The sequence below is a fragment of the Carcharodon carcharias genome, chromosome 7 (genome assembly GCF_017639515.1).
Source record: "Carcharodon carcharias isolate sCarCar2 chromosome 7, sCarCar2.pri, whole genome shotgun sequence".
Classification (NCBI taxonomy): Eukaryota; Metazoa; Chordata; class Chondrichthyes; order Lamniformes; family Lamnidae; genus Carcharodon; species Carcharodon carcharias.
Window position 1 is genome coordinate 182,608,000 of NC_054473.1, and position 17,185 is coordinate 182,625,184.

The window sequence follows — 17,185 nt, forward strand, 5'->3', positions numbered from 1 at the left end:
TTCTCCATGGCAACACCTCTGCCAATCAGAGTCCACTTGCCAACTAATCAGCACTCTCTTCTCATGCAGTATAAAGTTGATGTTTCCCTGACACTGGAATATTCTTGCGAATTGGCCTAATGAGTGTGAGATGAATAGCTTCAACAAAAAGGTCTCCTTTTTCAGCAGCATTCAAATTCTGTAGCACCAAGTCAGTCACCACAAATCTCCCAGGCGACACCTCATAGAGCTACCGGCCAACAGAGGTTGGCAGCTCTACACCACAGCAGCGCCAGGCAGGAGCAGTGGCCACTGCCAGTATAGCAGGTAGGCCAAGGAGGTGGAATTCAGTGATGGACCCAGGCATCCAGGGGCTGGGCTCACAGGTTCCAGCAAGTGTGTTGGGCAGGTTGGGTTTGGTGGGGTCGGGGGGGGTGGGGGGGGGTGCGGTGAATGTGGAGAGGCAAACCTGTGGGAAGGGATTTACAATTGGCACAGGGGGACCAGAAAGACAGCACATTCCTTCCCTTTTACTGACCAGCAGCCCATAGGGTTAAGCCCACCAGGCATGTTGGGCGCATACTATATGTTACATTGGAGCAGCGACAGGATGGGGCCCATAATTGGGCATTCATTTCCCACTTAAGGACCTCAATTAGTCCACAGGTGGGCAACTCACCTGAAGCATCCCCCCGCTGCCCATACAATTGTGGCAGGATTAGGTGGAACAATGGCATGGTGCCCTAATTTATCAGTTCACCCACCTCTTTTCCCACTCGCAGGAGGCCAGTAAATTTCAGCCCTAAGAATCACACGGCAGTGACGAAGCCATTGTACACCGTGCCTGTGCTGTAGCTTTGAAAGAACCATCCAATTAGTCTAAATCTGCAGCTGCTTTCCCAAAGCCGTGCAAATTTCTCCTGCACAATAGTGCTGTGGAATCTTCCACATACTATAAAAGGACAGAGGAGACCTGGGTTTATCATTTCATCCAGAAATGGAGAAAACAGAAAGAGGAACAAAGAATCAGAAATGCAAAGAATCTGTGCAGCGAGGTGACATCTAAGGCCATACTTGGTCCTGTGAAAACTCCAGCAAACAACGAGAGACAGAAGATAATAGGAATGCAACAGAGCCGGCTCAGTGAGAAGCTACATAGGGTGTGCAACAATTACAATCATATTCATTGGAGGATTGAGGAGCACAGTTTGCCTTTGGAGAAAAGGCACTGAGCCATGTCAGGTTGTGCAGATGGAGGCTGTATGGGTGGCTGCTCAAGTGATGCTTATATAACATAAACCTGTTCCACAGGTTTTTTTTTAATAACCCGCATTCCTTCAACATATAATAAGAAAAATCTTACATTTGGGTTACGATCAAAGCACAGAAAGACCGTGATTGATGATACTTACTCTGTGTAAACTTGGGTGGGTTGTCATTAACATCAGTCAATGTGACTGTAACAGTTGTTGTCCCGGAGAGACCTCCCATGTGGCCGCCCATATCCTTTGCTTGTATCACCACAAGATATTCCTCCCTTGCTTCCCGATCCATGTTCGGAAGGGCCGTCCTTATAATCCCTAGTGCAGAAAAAGAGACAGTGTTTAAAGGAAACATAAAATGTGAATGGAAATCTGAAAGGTTAAAACTGCTTTTATAATTCGATGGACAAATCCTATTTTTATTAAACTTTTTTTCCGTGAAAATGTATTTTTGGAACAGGAATATGGATTCACTCATGTGCATTGCCATTCAAGTTGAGAGTGCCAGGGGAAATTTAATCTACCAGTATTGCTGTCTAGTCTTCTAAAACCATGACACTCAAGGGATCTTTAATATGCTCAGGGTTGACTTCTCCTGATCCTGATTTTTATTGTCCTTTCCTTGAGGACACTACTCCTTTGGAAAACAGTTCAATAATTGAAGAGCCAGCAATTCTCTTTATCCCCCTTTTACCTTGTACATGTTTAATCGTAGCAGCTAAGTACATTCTCAGCTAAGTTAATTAAATGTCTACCTGAGAGAGAGGCAAGTCTCCTTTCACCCCTGGTGGTTCAGAGTTCCAAACCAGCCCAGGCTGATGGAATGAGAGTTTCCTTTCACTGCTGATTGCACAAGGTTCAGTGTGAAATGAATTTTGAGCCCCGTGTCAGCTCAGTTTCCAGTGTGTCGCACAGCCCTTGCTGCTTTTTGAGTAATTCAGAAAGGTCACATAGCATGGTGAATGCAGGAGACAGAGAGGCATCTTTGCTACAGTAGGAGTTAAGGATTGCATTGAGGGTAAAGAAAGGGAGCATTTGACCCTTCTTGTAATCCATGCTGGACCTCAAATCTGTCACACAAATTGGACAGCAAATTCATTTCTAAGTACTGTTTTGAACGGGGAATCATTTAAGTAGTGGTATCAGCTACAGCTCAGTGGGGAGCATTCTTGCCTGAGTCAGAACTCCCATTCCATCGGCTTGAGTATAAAATTTGATCTGACGCTCCAAGTGCATGTGGAAGGGGAATTGCAGTGTTGGAGAAGGAGCTGAAAGTTGACAATTTAAACTGAGGTCTTGTCTGCCATCTCAGGTGGATATAAAAGATCACAGGCACTATCTTCAATAGCAGCAGAGGAGTTCTAACTGGCGTCCTCACCAATGTTCAGTCAACATCGCTGAAAAAGCACCTGCCCAAAATGCTGCCCCACCCCAGCACCCACATGGTAGCTTTCTGCCTCATGTCCCCTGGAATTTCACAGCCTCATCTTTTCATTTATGTCTGCACTTCAATACTCCATCCTGCAAAATGAAATCTGTTTATGAGATCTAGCTGTGCACAAACTGGCTGCTAAATTTCCTATATTACAACAGCACTTCAAAAAAATTAATTAGTTGTTTGTAAATTGTTTTGGGATAGCTTGAGGTTGTAAAAAGTGCTATATACATAAGTCAATACTTTCTAAAAGAAAGGTGTTTAAAAATAAAATTAACTTCTCCCCTCCCTTTCTGACGGCTTTGACTCTTGATGGTGTCCAATTCACTTGTGCTACCAACAACAAGGTGTCTTGAACAAGTGGCCGTGTGAGGCAATAATATGTTTCAGGTAGGCAGAGGTGGGTGGGATAGAAGAGGGATTAGCATCACTGTTAGGCTCAATATGACTCTCACCTAATTTCCACTCAACCAGTCAGGAAATCATGAGCAAGCGTTCCTGCTCACAGGTCAATTATAGCCACAGGAGTCACTTCAATAATCTCCATGGTATTGTGATACTCCCCCAAGCTCCAGGCAATTTTAGTGGCGATTTCTAAATGGTAGACTTTTTTAAAAAATGTATTATTTTATTCTTTCATGGGATATGGGTGCTTCTAAAACCCAGAATTTGTTGCCCATCCGTAATTGCCCTTGAGAAGGTGGTGGTGAGCCACCTTCGTGAACTGCTGCAGCCCATCTGGCAAATAGTGCAACAGGAGCTTTTACATTCATTTGAGAGAGATGGTCCTTGAGTCTAATGTTCATCTGAAAGACAACACCTCCAACAATGCAGCTCTCCCTTAGTACTACACTGGCGTTTTAGACTTGATTTTTGAACTCAAGTCTCTGGAGTGAGAATTGAACCCAGGACGTCCTCACACAAAGTGGTGAGTGCTGCCACCAAGCCAAGCCATCTAAAACAAAAATGCACAGTAGCCACTCCCTATCCATCAGTTAATTCGTTGTCCCAAGGCCTGTAAGATTATGGGTCCTTCTCACTCATTTCTCCCTTATTATCTTCGGCTCTGCAAAACCAATTCTTGTGGCTTCTGTCAGTATAATTCATCGTTGGCTCTGTCTCACAATGTACTACCTGAAAATTGGGTCTTTCCTCCTGTCTGTCTGTCTGTCTGTGTGTGTGCGTGGTTTTTTGGATGGCAGCAAGAAAGACAGTAACCACTGAGACACAGCACAGGATAATGAAGAACATCCCACAACCTCATTAGTGAAACCTTTCATAAGCAAGATAATCAACGTCTTAAAGGTTAATGGACTTGAACTTCAGCATCAGTGCTGGCAGACTTGTAATTGTTACGCTTTCCATAATGGTCAAGTTGATTACAGGAAGGGCTGAAATGAGGGACAAATTGGCTATTGGGGTGCTGGTGCCCTCTGCGACTGCCCTCTTGATTGTCTAATTACTGCAGTATTGCTTTTCTATCAGTGCTACTTTTAGTAATCACTCTGTATCATGTTAACAAATTATAATCAAGGGGAACTTCGGATACATTATAAAAACTAAGCATTTGCTCCTTGGATTCAAAATCAAGAGGAGGCTGTCCTTTCAGGTGACACTGTCTAAAGAAACAATGCACCTTAAGGGTTAAATTATTTATAGGCTTAAGCAGAGGTACATTAAGTGAAGTAGATTGTGGTACATATGTTTGGTACTGTCTGCTGCAGAGGTGATTCTATTTAATTTAAGCGATTCATTTCTTCTGGGAATGGAATGCAAATCTTGACCTCTTCTGAAATTTCTTGGCACTGGAATTATGCAACTCAGAGGATTTTTGATGACACCAAATTGTACATCTATTAGTGGGAATGAGCCGGTAATTCATTCAGTGCTATCACATAACAGTTTTGCATTTGTAGCGTTATTTTTGCAAGGGGTTTTTTTTTCGGTTTATCTACAAAATGGTTTATTTATAACAATATATAATAGAGTACAAAATGCAACAAATTCTTATTATAATGATGCGGGTGTAAGCACCAGCGGGTAGTGCAGCTGCTGGAGTTAGTGTGTTGAATGAACCATTCAGACTGCAAGCTCCCAGATTCAACTCCCAGCCTGTGCCAGGTGAGCTGACTTGAGTCGAGTGAAGTTAAAGAGGACTCGGAGTGGGAATGGGAGGGGGATGGGGGGGTGGATTTTAGGGGAGTGGGAATGGGAGGGGGATGGGGGGGTGGATTTTAGGGGGTGGAAATCAGCTGCATTTTCAAATCCCAATGCCTCTGAACACCTCCACTACTGGAAAATGTGTGTATGTAACCCAGTAGGCTATCCTACCTGTGGGGAATTGGGTTCAAACGGAGCACAGGTGAGAGATAGTGCAGCAACACAGTAGCACCAATTCTCTGATCTTCTCCATGCCTGGCTCTTTGCTGAGGCACGCTATTGATGAATTTACCCTAAAGCAAAGGCAGGGATGGGTCTTGGCTCTGATATCCCCTTGGGAAATAGCTTGGTAACATCCGACGTCTAAACTTATAGATGAGGCATGGCCACTTAAAGAAAGTACCAAGGAACGACAGGCACCTATGCAACGCTATGCTAAAGCAATGCTGTCCACTGATGTAGTGAACACATGTACTAATTTACTAGAAAACAGTTCGTGTAATAAAGATAACTTTGCTCCATATGTTTATTTATTGACTAAAAAACATCTCATTTCTTTTCATCATCATTTTAGTTTTTCTCACAATCCATCAGCAGGTATTTCATCAACAAAATCACTTCTGATATTTGTTTGCCATGAAGATATAACTGAAGTAGATAAAAAAAAACTACAAAATGAGATGAGGCTCCTTGGCCCATTTGACTCCCTTCATTGATTAAGTCCACGCTCCGACAGTTTTCATCTCTGTCCCTGCCTGAAGAATAAGCTGATGACACTTCCCCCCTCCAACCCCCCCCCACCACCCCTCCAATCTCCCGCCACCCCTGTTGAGTTTTGTAATTTATTTCCTCGCTGAAAATTTCGACTGACTGGGAATTCACTTGCAAAGGTGAAAGCAATTTCACAAGCTAACGGGTCTTGAGTGGGTGATGTCAGATCCCGGATCTCTCTCACATGGCTGGGCAGACATGAAAAAGACTTGCCTGACAGGTGGGACCAGAAGGAGAAAAAAGGCAAAGAAAAAAAAATCCAAAAAAATTGCTGGAATTTTCCAGAGGGCCTGATAATTTGTGGGCAAAGCAAAAAAGAGAGATTAGTGTATCCTGGTTAGAATTTTATAGTACAAAAGGAGGCCATTCAACCCACCATGTCTGTGCTGGCCATTTGAAAAAAGCTATTAAATTCATCACACTCCCTTGTTCTTTTCCCATAGCGCTGCAGTTATTTTTTTCCTATTCATGTATTTATCTACTTACCTTTAGAAAATTAACAATTGAATCTGCTACAAACTTCCTTCCAGGCAGATTATCGCAACTTGTAGTAAAAATTTGTCCTCATCTCCTTTCTGATTATTTTACCAATTATCTTAAATCTGTGTAGTCTGGCTGCACACCCACTCTTCAGTGGAAACAGTTTCTTCATATCAAAACCATCCTTAATCCCTCTTAAATCTCATCTTAACCTTCGCTGCTCTAAGGAGGACGATTCCAGTTTCTCTGATCTCTCTCCATAACTGAAGACGGTTTGATGATTTAGTTTTGATGCGTCTTTGATGATTAGCCTTACTCAAATCTCACTGAATAATGTAGCATGGAAATTCCGAAGCTGGGGTCGGTTAAGTTGCTGCTATATCGGTGCGGGCAGCAGCATCAATTTTGGACGGGGTCCTGATTAAGCCTGACCTCCACCCCTTTTCTCAATCTACAGTCTGACAGAATTTGTACACATCTGCACCGCCACCCCCCCACCCCCAACCCCATCTGCAGGCATGAGAGGGTGAGGTGGAACTCTGTCGGAATAGCATCGTTGTTGGAATTCCTGTCAGCCTCATATAACTGGACTGCGATGTATACCTGAATAAAGCAGGCATAAGTGTCAGGAGCTGGTCCTGGTAGAATAGGCCAATAACATTTTCAAAGGCACGCAGAAAGTGGCAAATGCAAAACCACACCTTTAAACTTTGTTTCCCACCCAGCTCACCCAATCCACTTACACAACAACAACAACAACCTACATTTTTATAGTTAACTGTATTCCTCTCTGATAATGCTGTCGGACCTGCTAAGTTTCTCCAGATATTTTTGTTTTTGTTTCGGATTTCCGGCATCCGCAGTATTTTGCTTTTATTTTACATTTTTATAGTGCCTTTAACGTTATAAAACATCCCTTAAGCGTCTTGTAAAGCAAAATTTGACACTGAGCCACATAAGGGAAGATGACAGAAAGCTTAGTCAAAGAGGTAGATTTTAAGCAGTACTCAATACGCCAGAATCAGATGAGCACAGATATCTCAGAGGATTGTGTGATTTGAGGAGATTACAGAGTTAGGGAAGAGAGAGATAATGGACAGATTTGAATACAAGGATGAGAATTTTAAAATCACAGCTACCACCCTTATGCCCACGAACCTGCATTGGCTCCTGATCAATTAGTGCCTTGATTTTAAAATTCTCATCCTTGTATTCAAATTCCTCCATTGAGTACCCCTGATTCTAATCGTTCCACCAGTGGTGGCCTTGGCTCTGTGCCCCAGAATTGCCTCCATAAACCTCTCCACCTCTTTATCTCTTTCCTTCTTTAAGAAACTGCTTAAAACCTACCCCTTTGACTACGCTTTTTGTCATCTTCCCTTAGATCCCAGCAAAAATTTGGATGAACTCAAGTTTATGGGGATAGAATGGGAAAGACCATCCAGGACTGCATTGGAATAGTCTAGAGGTATAAAAAAAAAGCATGGATGAGGGTTTTGGCAGCAGGTGAGCAGAGCTGAAGTTGTACAAAGATACGGAGGTGGAAATAGGTAGTGTGAGTGATGACATGGATAAGTGGTTGGAAGCTCATCTTGGAGTCAAATATCGCACAAAGATCGTGAAGAGTCTGGTTCAACCTCAGACAGTTGACAGAGAGAGGGACGCAGTTGATATGTAGGAATAGAGTTAGTGGTGGCACAGTGCCACAGAGATATCCCTCATCTTTCACCCTGCCCTCCCATCGCCCGCATCCTACTGAAGTAGACTCCAAAACCATTAGTGTCAAAATGTGAGGGACACCAATCCAAAATAGTCTCCGTCCCTGTTCCTGAGATTCGGATCAGGTTCAATTTGTTGGTCGGATCCATCCTACACAGAGCTACCCTCAAAAGCTGTCCCCTGAGGGATTTCATGGCTTCACAGAACTCCTGGCATTAAATCACCATGTCTACTACACTCTGGCTTAGCTTTCACCCTTAGTTCAGTGAGCAGGTGGCTGTCAGTTGATCCCCACTCCAGAGACTAGAGCATGCAATGTACTGAGGTGCTGCACTGTCAGAGGTGCCATCTTCTTCATGAGATGCTAAACAGAGGCACCCCCTGTCCTCAGATGGGCATAAAAGATCCACAGCACTACTTGGAAAAAAGCAGAAGAGCTCTTCCCTCTGGTCTGTCAGACATTTATTCCACAACCAATACCTAAAACAAGTGACCTGGTCAATTATTTGTTATTGTTATTGTGGGCATATTGATTGTACATTTCCTAAGTTACCACAGTGACTACACTTCAAAAAAACTTCATTGTCTGTAAAGCACTTTGGGAAGTTCTCAGGTCATGAAAGATGCTATAAAATGGAAGTATTTCCTTTCTCTCAGTTGTCTATTCTTGTCCGCTTTCAAAGCTTTACCATTGCTGGTGTAGTGTTCTGGGAGTGGGCTTTCTTTCTGGTTAATCTTGTCCAGTAAATCAGCTTTCAATCAGCTCTCAAGATCAGGAGATATTAACAATTGGTTTCCATCTGCTACTGTCTGGCTTCTGCAGCTCAGACCCTCAGCCCTTGCATGTGTGTGTTGTAAGCTGGGTTTGCTCCAAGTTCATCACCACAGCAAAACCTGTATGCTAGAACTGGTCAAGCTGTGGCAGTGGTGGTAGGCTTGTAGGTGGGAGGGCTGGGAAAAGAAGCAAGGCGTTACATCAGGAAGGCTGTCCGATGCTTTCCTGCCTGGCCCAGATTGGCTGCCCATACCATGGAGGTGGACAGCCAAATTAACACATGCAGGTTCCAATTAGAGGTGATTTAGAGGGTTCACCAGCATTTTTCTGGTGGTAGAGCAACTTCCCTGCAAAAACAGAGGCCAGCAGCTTAATGGGGGGCCATCTGAGCTAACGGTTCCATGCCTGAAAGAGCATGAAAGGGCATGAAAGGCACCACTTACAGCCCCAACGATCTAACTGGAGGGGTTTGTCTTCCAATCTGAGGAGCTTACTGCCTTCACCACTCCAAGGTTGCCTCTATGTTGAGATGCCCTCGGGGTCTCCCATCTCCCTCAGTAGTGCCCACCCAGCCCAGTGGGGTTGCTGAGGTTCTAGAGTTGCTGACCCTCAGCACCGGGAGCCCAGCCACCATCTTTAATTGGACAGCCAGCAAGGAGGGAGTCAATTTCGAGGCTGACTCCAGGAATATTGCTGAAGTATTGCTGATGGCTGGCAAGTATGGTCTCGGGAACCCCATTTCATTCCAATGTCAGAGGCATGAAGCCTGTGGGAAAATCCTGCCCATGGCCTGAGGATAATTTGAGGTTCACTTTCCCTCGATAGGCTCAGCAGATTTGTAGGTCTACATGGGAATAGGAGGAGCCAATTGAGCCTCTTTCACCATTCAGTTATATCATGGTTGATTTTTGTTTTAAGCTTCATCTGCCCATTTTAACTCCACAACCTTGTCTAACAAAAATCTATCAATCTCGATTTTCAAATTTGCAATTGACCTCCTCAGTCTCAGCAGTTTTTTTTTGACAGAGAGAGTTCCAGATTTCCACTGCACCTTGTGTGCAGAAGTGTTTCTTGACATCACCCCTGAATGGCCTAGTTCTAGATTTAAGGTCATCCCCTTTGTTCTGGACCCCCACCAGAGGAAATGGTTTCTCTCTAAAATTCTTTAATTATCATAAACACCTTATTTACATCAACCCTTAATACTCTCGAGGAAATACAAGCCTAATCTATTAATTCTGCACTCTTAAATTAACTCCTTTAGTCCCCGTAGCATTCTGGTGAAGCTGCACTGCACCCCTCTCCAGGGCAAATATATTCTACCTGCGGCACAATGCCCAGGACTGAACACAATACTCTAAATAGGGTTGAACCAGTCTTTAATGGAGCTAACATAACCTGCACCAGTTAGTTTTCCAGTCCACTTGCAATAAAAGAGTAACATTCCACTAGCCCTTTTGGTTACATTTTTACATGTCCACCAGCTTCCTGTGATTCTATAAGTGGACCCTGAAATCTCTCTGCTCTTCCACAGTTCTCAGCTTCCCACCATTCACAATATACTCAGGTTGCTCTTTCTTAGATCCCAAGTGAACCAGGAGCCCCCGGGCCTCAGGTCATAACCTCTGGTTGGTGGCATATTGGCCTAGCCGGGATTTGTAACTGCTTCCAATCTTTTCCTTGAGTTACACCAAGAAAAAAGGATAGATGTAGCGTGGCCACGGCTTCAGGGGGTTTTGTCTCTGTAGCTTTCAGTTCTCCTCCTCTTCCAGGCGTGAAGGGCCTAAGTTTCACTTCGCAACTGCCTGCAGTGACACAGCTAAAATCAGAAACTCACGCTGTGTTGGATGGCAAAGGAGAGTCCCATCGCTCTGATACAAGGGGTCCCTCAGAGTTGCCCTCAAGCAGGGCAGTGAATGGAATTGCGCTCCTACACATAGTGGCTGCATTTGCCTGGGGCTTCTCGGGCTCAATTTGAGCAGACCGCTGTCAGGAACTCTACTTAATCAGGGTTCTCTTCCAAACTCCCATTGAAGCTGCGGTGGCATAATGGGGAGAAACCCTGAAGAAATTCACCTCCAAGATGTCAATGATGTCCAAGGCCTGATTGTGCAACGACGTGGCTGCTGTGCCAATCATTTCGACAAAGTGTACGCCTTGGTGAAAAGAAACTTGCATTTATATAGCACCTTTCATGACCTCAAGACATTTAAAACGCTTTGCAGCCAATGAAACATTTTCAAAATATAGGCACTGTTGCAATGTAGGAAATAGGTAGCCAGTTCGCAAATAGCAAGATCCCAGAAACAGTAACGTGATAACGACCAGAAAGATGTTGGTTGAGGGATGAACATTGGTCGGGAGACTCAGGTAAACTCCCCTGCTGTCCCTTGAAATAGTGCCATGCGATGCTCAAAATCCAACTGAAAGGGCAGACAGGACGCCGGTTTAACGTTATATGTGAAAGATAATACCTCTAACAGCATTGCACTCCCTCAGTACTGCACTGGGAGTGCCAGGCAAGATGTTGTGCTTAAATTTCTGGAGTAAACTTAAGCTGACATCGTGTATGATGAATCAGGGTTAACTTTAGCCCTAGTGGCTGGGTTCTAAGCCAACTGAAATGTTGGTCTGCTGTTCATTTCTCTTGTTTCCCTCATGTGACATATCTTGTCAGTGTTTGAAGCTAAGAAGAAAAAAACAGAGCGAATGCAACATATCTGATTTTTTAAAAGAACACCATGCTGTGAAAATCAAAATCATGCGAATCTTCAAAGAAAGGATAGGTTAACATCTTTTTCAGAATCAGGACCCTTCATCTGCCTGGAGGAAGCTCCTGCATAGAGAAAAGGGTGGAGTGAGTGACAGACAGATAAATGGCAGGAGCACAGAAAACCAAAAGATTTTCAAAGTGCTGAGCGCTGCACTCTCAGGGGTATGGTATCATCTTTTGGATGCAGCATTAAATTGAGATCCAGATTACCCTCTCAGGTGGATTTAAAAGATGGCATGATGCTATTCGTAGAAGAGCAGGGGAGTTCTTTCTAGTGCACTGGACAAAAATTATACCTCAAGATCTTTACCAGAACAGATAATGTGGTCGTTTATCACATTGCAGCTTGCGGGATCTTGCTGTCCACAAGTTGACTGCCAGACTTACATCACTTTACGGTGATCAGAGTTTGAAGATACCTCACTGGCAAGCTTCTTTCTCTTTTTAATTTTTCTTTCTAAGTAGCAGCATATGGGTTTAATTTGCTGGGGCCATTTCTGATGAGGGACCTCTTCCAAAGCAGCAAGGCATCCTTCAGAAACTGACTGACCACCGTCCATTTTCAACATTTCCCATCTCTCTCTACCTCAGTATTCAGTGCCATTTAGCCTTTTAGAATATTGTGTCCCAATCTTCCAACCATGCTGCAGCTTTTGGGGCTGGCACCCAAAGGGTTAAGTGCCATCTGCATCCCAAAGCCCCTCTGGATCTTGGCAACAAAGTCAAAGTGCCAGTCACTCTAATGACAGCTGGGCACATGGAGAAAATAAAAACACCAGACTTCATGGGAAGATTGCAACAGCAGGAAATTTCCCAAGATGCTGGGCTGAATTCCGCCCCCCCCCCCCGCCACCGCCGGTTGGGGGGGAAGCTGATGGATGGCCGCGCTTCCGATCGGCGCCCCCAATTGGAGGTGCGGCGCCATTTTACATGGGCGGGCCCATTAAGGCCCGCCCAGCGTGATGTCCACAGGGAAGCGCTATGGCTCCCTGCGTGGGCAGGGGGGGATTCCTAAAATCGAGAGTGCGCTCTTTCACGCATGCGCACGACATAGCGGACTGATCTGCCTGAGGTTAAGTGCAGCCTCAGGGAGATCGGCTCGAAAAGTGAAAAAGCTCAAAATAGAAAAATAAAATTCCCCAAACATGTCCCCTCGTGTGACAATATCACATGAGTTGGGATATGTTCATAATTTCCAAAAAAACTTTATTAAAATTTTTAAAAACCTACATGAAACCTCATCCCGCCCGTGGATGAGGTTTGATGCTTTTTCTAATTCCCGCCGGGACTCCCGGCCAATCTGCCAACCTTAAGGTTGGACGGACAGGTCCACCAATTACTTTAATTGCTCTGTCAATGGCCTCAATTGGCCATTGACGGGTCAGCGGGCGTGCAGCTGATTTTTCTGTGCCCCCGCCTTCCTGAAAATTTAAATGGGGTGCGGTGACGTCAGGAGTTCGGCCTGACATCATCCCAACTCATTTTATGCGTCAGTGAGCAGCCCCCGCCCCCCCCACCCACCACCCCCCCCCCCACCCCACTCACCGATGGTAAAATCCAGCCCGCTGTTTCTGTTAGGAGAATAAAGGTGGTTGAAGAATATTACAGGGAATTTGTCAAAAGTTTGAGTAAAACTGCAGGAACAAGAAGTAAACTGAACTGAAATTATTTATTATTTAGGTGGACAGGTGATGCGGGTAGAAGTTATTGAAGGAGAAGCAAAAAGAAAAAAGCTATTTGAGATACAACTGCAAAAATGGAAATAAGAGTCCAAACTATTGATTCCTACTTCTGAGAAAAGTGAGGAAAAGCATATGGACCATTTCAACAGAGCCTTCTAGAAAAAAAGCTGAAGATTCACTGAGTGAGTGAAATAACTATAGGATTATAGTACTGGGTGTGCCATTCAGCCCCTCTAACCTGATCCACCACTCAGTTTTGCTTCTCAACTCTATTTACTTGCTTTTGTTTCATTTCCTTCTCTACTTTTCCCTAACAAAATTGTTGATTTCAGTCTTGCAAACTGCAATTGACCCTGGCTTTCTGTGAGAAAGTTCCAGATTTCTACCACACTTTGTATAAGAATATGTTGATTTCCCTCTTAAAGGGCCTATCTATAATTTTAGGTTTATCTTATTTGATCACAGGCAATTGTTTCTCTGTATCTACCCTATTGAACCCCTTTACTATTTTAAATGCCTTGAGCAGATTACCTTAATCCATTAAAATTCATAGCAAACAGGACTAAGGCGAGATTACTGAGAGTCCTATACATTTAAGTCAGAATGTCCTGTTGGTCAACACACTGTATCATTGATACAGAACCACACAAGTCAGCAAGTTGTTAGGTTTGACCACTGGCTTCTGTTGGCTTCACTGATGTTGGTTTAGCAGAGGTAATATAGCAAAAAGGCCTCAGTTTCTGTCAGTTGGTAAGGAAGAAAATAGTTAATTCCAAGATGCACTGCAGCAACTCACCAAGGCTCCGTCGACAATGCCTTCCAAACCTGCAAACTCTGCCACCCAGAAGAACAAGGGCAGTAGATGCATGGAGACACCACCACCGGCAAGTTCCCCTCCAAGACACACACCACCCTGACTTGGAACTATATCGCCGTACCTCCCCTGTCACTAGGTCGAAATCCTTAACAGCACTGTCCGAGTACCTACATGACATGGACTGCAGCTGTTCAAGAAGGTGGCCCACCATCACCACCTCAAGGGCAATTAGGGATGGGCAAGAAAAAATCTTGCCCAGCCAACGATGCCCATGAAAGAATGAAAAAGAAAAGGATTCCTATTCACAAAAGACCAAAGTGGATACTGAATATTGAGTGAAGACTGTACAGTATTGGAATTGATGTGTTCTCGCTAACTTTCACCCTCTGGGCTCGGCACATGGAAAATGGTGACTTGAAAAGAAAGAACCTGCAATTATATAATGCCTTTAATGAGCTCAGTATGTCCCAGAGCGCTTTACAGCCAATTAAATTGAGTGTAGTCACTGTTGTAATGTTGGAAACGTGGCAACCAATTTGAGCACAAGGCAACAAGGTCACTCAAGTAGCAGTATGATGAATGACCCAATAATCTTTTTTTAAGTTGTTAGGTTAAGGATAAATATTGGTTAGCACATCAGAAAAACTACTGGTTGACAGCAGGTGCCTGGAATTGATGCCAACATCAGCCAGCATCTTCAGAAAGGCAGGAAGCAAATTGGACAAAAGCAAAAATAAAACATTGATATGTAAATATTATTGGCTTAGGAAACAAAACAACAAACAGCCCGTTGAAAAGATCCATCTACTCGCTGTTAAATTGTTTATTCCAGCTGTTCTCTGTTAGAACCATTCAAGCAATTCTCAACTAAACAGAGTAGACTTGACAGTGAGTAGATTTAACAGGGAGTGAATAGATTACAATATATTTTTGATGCCAAGGCACAAGCAAGGTAGCAATGATATGAAAGGTTCCCAGACATTAATCTAAATGTCAGAGTCAACTGTGAGGTCTGAGTGATCTCTGTTCTCCGTGTGCAATTGGGTTAGATTTTCCTCTCCCCTCACTGTTCCACCTGACCTGAACTTTACACGTATTTACAGGTTCACGTGTCATTTTGCAGTTATGATCTGGAGTGCGCTGCTTGAAAGTGAACGCAGTATTCACTGAATTGGATAGGCACTTGCAGTATCGGTGACGATTATTTACGACCCAAGCGTGAAATGAAGAAATGCCCCTCTCTTTTCATTAAGCAGGGGGTGGAATTGATCCAAGTTCTAAAAAGGTTGGATTTCTACCTTGGTTTAGAACCTGCTGTGTCCTGAGAACCAAAGCGAAGTTGAATTGATTCTAACCCAACTCTCATAGGAAAGCCAGACTCAAATCACTTAGCTTACTTATCCATCCAATGATGGAGACACAACTGCATTTGTGGTGCCCAGAGTGGGAAGTTTTGTTATAGAGTTGATTTTTCAGGCAACATTTCTTAGTGAACACATTTAACTTTATTTACAAGGCAGCAGCAGCAACTACATGTGTGCATCAAAATCTATAACTAAAGAAGAACTCTCTCCCTGAGTTTCCCTGCGCTGCTAACCTGTTAATTTACAAAGATCATGTGATCTTACAAGACAGGATTATTCTTAAAGCTGCAGTCCTATGTTTCTCAAAACTATAACTACTACATTAATCCCCCTTTAACTTTCCTGTACATTTTGTATTTACAAAGATATTTATCTCATGACACTAGAATTACACAGGTCATGAAATTATAAGTTCAGTCTTTCAGGTGGTTTCCTGATCCGAGTGGAATGTCGCAGCTCCACGACTTCCGATTCATTTGCAGGAAAAACATATTCTTTGGAACTGTGTTAACTTCAGGTACCTCATTAGGCACATGCAGTTCAGTGTCTTCCACTCCGACAGAGACATCAGGCATGTCTATCCTTGGCTGAGCAACTTCAACAGGAACCACAGGTTCAGTAGTGGTGGAACATTATTTTGTTAGGGTATCTCCCTTATCCTTAAATGATCCACATGCTCACGGGTGATCTGAACCTCCACTCCCACGTGGTATGACAATGGTCCAGTCACAGAGCTTAATTTACTAGGTAACCACTGCAGTCCTCCACTGAAATTCTTTACATATGCTGCTTCTCCAACAGTAAATTGTCACTCACGACTATGCAAATCATGAGTCACTTTTTGATTCCCTTGACTTTTCTCTACCTTCCACTCCAAATTGGGAAGTAGCAGGCTTAGTTTTGTTTGAAGATGATGCCTCATTGGTAACTGTGCATCCTCTTCCTACGTGTATTCTTCTTTTTACCACAGAATTTAGTCTTGGGCTTCTTTTTGACTTCACTGTCAGCCAGACTTCTCTCCAGTGAAATCTCAACTTGTCTTAGTTCAGTAGTTGGGCTACCCATGACTTCATTATCTACTCACATCTTGGAAAGTTCTAAGACTTTTGCTTTCAAAGCCTCTTTAGCTTCATTCAGCTGATTCTTCAGCTCTTTTGTCTCCTTCTTGTACCTGTTGGCTTCCTCCTGGAAACTTGAACATTGCTGTGTCTTCCCTGCCAACTGGTTCTTCAGTTTGTTCAGAGAGACGTTAAATTCTTCCTGTTTCTCTTTGTAATTTTCCAGAGGCACAAACCTTGACCTGAGAGAATCTTGTCGTGTGTGAAAGTCTTTCAACAGGTTTTCCTTTTCTTTGCAAAGCTCACTCGCTTCATCTTAAACTCTGTCATTCAGCAGAGTCTCCCTGAGTTGCTTCTGCTGTTTTTCCATGTTGTTGTTTAAGACAGTCTTCATTTCCTCATGTTTCTAAATGGCCACACACTCCTTTTTCATCCAGCTGTGGCCCTTGGATGCTCCAGGCTCTTTCTGAAGTATCTTGTGCTTGTTCCTTTTCCAACTCAGTAACTCTTCCTGCCTCCTTTTGAAATCTCACCGGCCAATCAAAGTTAACTTTCCTCAACTAATTTCAACCTAGGAGACTTGGTCCTCTGCCTTCTAATACCATGACTGCTAGCTGTGCCAATTGGTGTCTATAATCCAGTTGCTCTGGTGATACTTTTTACCTGGATTTCTTCGCCTGTGTACGTTTTTAACTTTGCGGATGTCCATTCCAAATTTAATTGTTGAGCACCTTTATTTAGATATCTGAAAGTATGTTCTCCTACCACAATGGTAGAAGCACCCGTGAGTACTTCCGTTTTCAATGGTCTACCATTCACTTGCACTGTGACAATAATTGGCTCTGTCTTCCAAACTTTCATGTTGAATAATGAATAACTGTCAGTCTTGGTTGTTTCTGGCTCTTCTACA

The 17,185-nt window shown here is 43.6% G+C and overlaps 1 protein-coding gene across 2 annotated transcripts in view; it reads right to left on the minus strand.

Moving 5' to 3' along the window:
• cdh8 (cadherin 8) overlaps positions 1 to 17,185 on the minus strand; it is a 270,165-nt gene that overhangs the window by 85,909 nt on the left and 167,071 nt on the right. For both annotated transcript variants that reach the window (XM_041192408.1, XM_041192407.1), the window contains exon 5: positions 1,392 to 1,559. In XM_041192408.1, the coding sequence (XP_041048342.1) occupies positions 1,392 to 1,559 (168 nt within the window). The remainder of the gene's footprint in view (positions 1 to 1,391; positions 1,560 to 17,185) is intronic.